The 4170-nt window shown below is 34.5% G+C and overlaps 1 protein-coding gene across 1 annotated transcript; it reads right to left on the bottom strand.

Moving 5' to 3' along the window:
* LOC133295753 (cyclin-dependent kinase F-1-like) lies at positions 1 to 2158 on the bottom strand. The gene is made up of 2 exons (XM_061494609.1): positions 1591 to 2158; positions 1 to 1173 (listed from the first exon to the last, which is right to left on the bottom strand). The coding sequence occupies exons 1-2, from the start codon at positions 2077 to 2079 to the stop codon at positions 283 to 285; spliced, it is 1380 nt and encodes a 459-aa protein (XP_061350593.1). The 5' UTR covers positions 2080 to 2158; the 3' UTR covers positions 1 to 282.
* Between the last annotated feature and the right edge of the window lie 2012 nt (positions 2159 to 4170).

Here is a 4170-nt window from a genome sequence, read left to right as displayed (position 1 = left end):
TTTCAAGAAGAGTTCTGCACCAATGATAACATGGTAACTTGACATATATTATACAATGCTTACTTCTCAATAATTTGTCCTTTGTTCACAATTCAATCTATAAAAAAATAAAAAGTAAAAGAGATTTTCTTAAAAAAATTCGAACCACGGATTTCCCAGGTGAAGTTCAGCAAATAAAATACCAATCGAACAACATAAATGGCAAATTTTCCAAGAATACAATGCCCCTTGAATTCAATTTTTTTTAATAAAACAGAATTCATGGTGCATAATATCCTTGGTTCACTGTATAGAGAAACCAGCACCAGCACCAGTTTTGGTGGTATTCATAGTACCAAAGTCCTCAAAATCAGAATCAGAACCCCTTTCATTGTAACCATGAAACCCATCAAGGGAATCCTGGTCTTGTCCATATCTGGTCAAAGGAACTCTCAGCTCAGAAATAGGAACAGGAAGAGGTTCTTCACTGAAGTACTTGTCATGCAGTAACTCCATTGCTGTGGCTCTCCTAGCTGGATCATAACAAACCAATCTTTTGACAAGAGAAACTTCATCAGAAGAGCAATTGGGCATGCAGGCTTCAAGACCAGTAGGGTTTTCCACCTTCCCAAATGAGATTCTTGCATAATCAGCAAGTTTTGAACAACCAGGCCATGCTTCCTCATTGAGGTTGCCCAAAACACTTATAATCCTGCTAAGTTGATCTATATCAGATGTTCCAGGAAACAAGGGATTCAGAGTTAAGAGCTCAGCAAAGACACATCCCAATGACCAAAGATCAACCTCTAAACCATAGTCTGTGGATCCATAAAGTAGTTCAGGAGCCCTGAACCAACGAGTTCCAACACATGATGTGAGACAACCAAGTTCATTCCCTCCCTCTTCATCTGCTTCATATGTGAATGAAGCTTTCCAGATATCATCATCTATGTCACTTGTTGTGCATGTTGCAAGACATGAGGTATTACCATCTTGAACGTATGTATCCTTATCAGTGTCATATGTGGAGATGTTAGTTTTCATCTCATCTAAAACTCTAAAATATTCTTCGTGACTCACGGTTCCATGCTCTTGAAGATGTTGGAGTGAAGTTTCACGATTTGAAACATCATGCTCGTATGGTAGTGTGTTCTCCTCCCTAGCATCAAATCCAGGCTCCATAAGTATCCTTGCCTGAAAAAGTAGTCAAATTAAACTTTCATAGTCATGAAAATTAAAAATTAAAAATAAAATAAAAATCCCAGAATACATCAATCATCAAATCATAGATAAAATAAAAAAACACAGACACACACCAATCGTAACTCAAATAAAATAACAAAAGCTACCCTTAACTACTGGCATACTACTTTTTCCTACTATAAAATTGCAACTTTCAGTGGAAGCTAATGCCACAAAATTGCAATTATCCACAATTGACCCAAATCACAACTCATAAGCAAATTGAGAAAAAAAAAAAAACATAAAACTAAGAATTGAGGCACTTAACATCAAATAACCCAATACATTCACAAAAAGTGAACCAAAAAAAATAAAATAATAATAACTACGAATAAAATAAAATAAAGATGAAAACTTTATGGGCAAAACCTGTCCAAAATCTGCCAATTTGAGCACCCCATCATCGGAAATCAACAAATTCGAAGGCTTCAAGTCCCTATGCACAATCATGTTCCTATGGCACGCATCAACCCCACTAAGAACCTGCATCATCCACCTCTTAACCTCCCCAATACCAAGGCCACCACCATTAGCAGCAGCAGAAGCTTCCTTGATCACGGTGGCGAGGTCGGTTCTCAGAAACTCGAGCACGATCACTGCATTCTCATCCTCACGCCAGAAGAACTCGTGCATTACGACGACGTTTTGTGACCCCTGAAGGACCCGCAACGCCTCGATTTCCCTGAACGCCGATTGGTAGTCGTGGACCTCCTTCAGCGCCACCGCCGAGCCGTCCGATAAACGCCGCCCACGGTACACGTCGGCGTATGCACCCGACCCGACCCGCTCCAGAACCTCGTATTTCGCCGATATCTCGGATCGGGTATGGATACTCCAGCTCTTTGGTGGAGGATCCATGTCCGATTACAAAAAAGAAAAAGAAAAATTAAAAAAAGACACTGATTTTTGGAACAAGAAAGGCGTGGACGAATGTTAAAATGTTTGATCACTTTGATGTATCTGGTCTTTGGATTCTAATATTTTATTTTATTTTTATTTTTTTCGACAAATTTTCTGTCTCTGTCTTTTTAAGAAAAATGTTTCTCTTACGTTTGAAATTTCAAACTTATTGTACAACCATGAAAAAATGATATACAATAGAAATGTAAACGAATTGTTTCTTGTTACAATTTTAACATGATTTTTTCTATGAAAAATAACAAATATCTTTTCCTTTAACAAATTTTTTACAAAATAAGATCATATAGAATTTTAAGGATATCTTTTTTTACGCTTATTCTACTTACTTATTTCTAATATTATTGGATCAAAATTTTAAGAGGAAAGAAAAAAAAAGAAAAGTTATGGAAAGAAAATAAAAGTGAAACTTAATTAAAATTCTGATCTAAAGATATTGAGATGAATACATAAGGTAGATATTAAAAAAAAAGTAAATAAAATATCTTATGCCAAATTTTAATATGAAAACATTTTTTTTTATGAAAATGAATTTTCATAAATTTATTTATCAAATAAGAAAAGGTAAAAAAAGTTTACTGCATTTCTTATTTTTGGTAGGCATTATTTTCATTATGATTATGTATTAGATATTCGCTGCTCATACTTGAATTCCAGCCGTATACCTAAGTAAATTTAACCGATTGTGTTATAAATTAATTAAACGCTTCTGTAACAAAATATAACAGATTAAATTAAAGGTGGATGTACCCAAAAAAAAAAAAAATTATGGTCAAAGGGGTATGCTGTTGTCAATTTTGTCATGCAGTTGATAGAATATTTTTTGCCATTACTATTGTGTCAATGATATTTAAATAATTTTTGTGGTGTTGAAATTTTGTCTTGAAGTAATTCAATATGATGATTTTGGATTTGACTAACTTTTGTTTATCAAAGCTTAAACTTCCTGTGCTCTTAGGTCGCTTATTTACAAAAAAGAATATCTTATTGATGGATAGCTAAAACCAGCTAATAATTTTGGATATATATATCCACTTTTTACTAAAGTTGATACAACACACTTTAGGAAATAATCAAATACAAGTCACAATTCAGCATAACTAATTTGATAATATAAGTATATAACACTCTATACACATTATGACCCCCGTTCTTAAGTCTAATATTATGCCAAGTTGCTTCAAACAAATTACTTTTTGTTCTTTCAGCTATTTTACAGATTTTTCTGTTTTTGATGTTTGCCTCAAAACCCTATTTTTCTAAACCAATACCATACCATCATGCCTTTCAAAATGATGTTCCCCACATTGTTATTTATGACCCCCAAACATCATATTAAGACCATTGCGTCAATCAGATAAGGTTCTGTGGGTCCTAACGTACTTATTGGCACATGAGACATTATTCCCCAAAGGTACCCCAGGTCCTACTACAATGAAGCCTACAAGCCCCAAGTGCTCCTCGTGAGTGATTGACAAAAGCTCACACTTGTCTTTCAAAATCATCAAATAGGACCAATGACATTAAAAACTGGTCCTGCAGAAATGAAATCCAAGAGGGGTATGAATATACTTGAAATCAGTAATTGCTCAAGATAGACTAGAATTTACATATGGTGTATGAAATATACTTGTCACAAGACTGCTTGAAACATTCTCCAGATTTCACTTTAAACAAGAATTATACTGGTCATTCTCCTTATGGTATATTTTGACACTTGGATTCAATATTAAAACAGTCAATCCATGAATTTCAGAAGAAACTGCCAACTCATAAACAACATAAATTGTATCATTATTCATTCTAATGCAAATGTCATGGAATGAAAGATTGGTTCTTCATAGTTTTGGTTAGCGGGAGAACCAGTCACTTGGACTACCCTTGTTTTTTCCCTGCAAAATGGTAAACCTGGAAGACATATCCAAGATCTTGGGATGCCGAGCTCATCTTTAGTATCAGTAGTGCATACTACTTCCATTCAAAATCTAACACATGTATTTAAGATCTTACTTTTCTCTATTACATGTCAGC

This window comes from Gastrolobium bilobum, unplaced genomic scaffold (assembly GCF_033153095.1).
Source record: "Gastrolobium bilobum isolate Gb01-03AN ecotype WA unplaced genomic scaffold, APGP_CSIRO_Gbil_v1 utg24947, whole genome shotgun sequence".
In the NCBI taxonomy this organism is placed as follows: domain Eukaryota; kingdom Viridiplantae; phylum Streptophyta; class Magnoliopsida; order Fabales; family Fabaceae; genus Gastrolobium; species Gastrolobium bilobum.
The sequence above is the reverse complement of the archived record's forward strand: the minus strand, read 5'-3'. Positions and strand labels throughout refer to the sequence as shown.

Bases quoted from the DNA above. Each gene is read 5' to 3' on its own strand.
- LOC133295753 (XM_061494609.1), bottom strand. From the start codon at position 2,079: ATGGATCCTCCACCAAAGAGCTGGAGTATCCATACCCGATCCGAGATA. The intron at 1,174-1,590 runs GTTTTGCCCATA...CTACTTTTTCAG, and splicing joins AATTGGCAGATTTTGGACAG to GCAAGGATACTTATGGAGCC.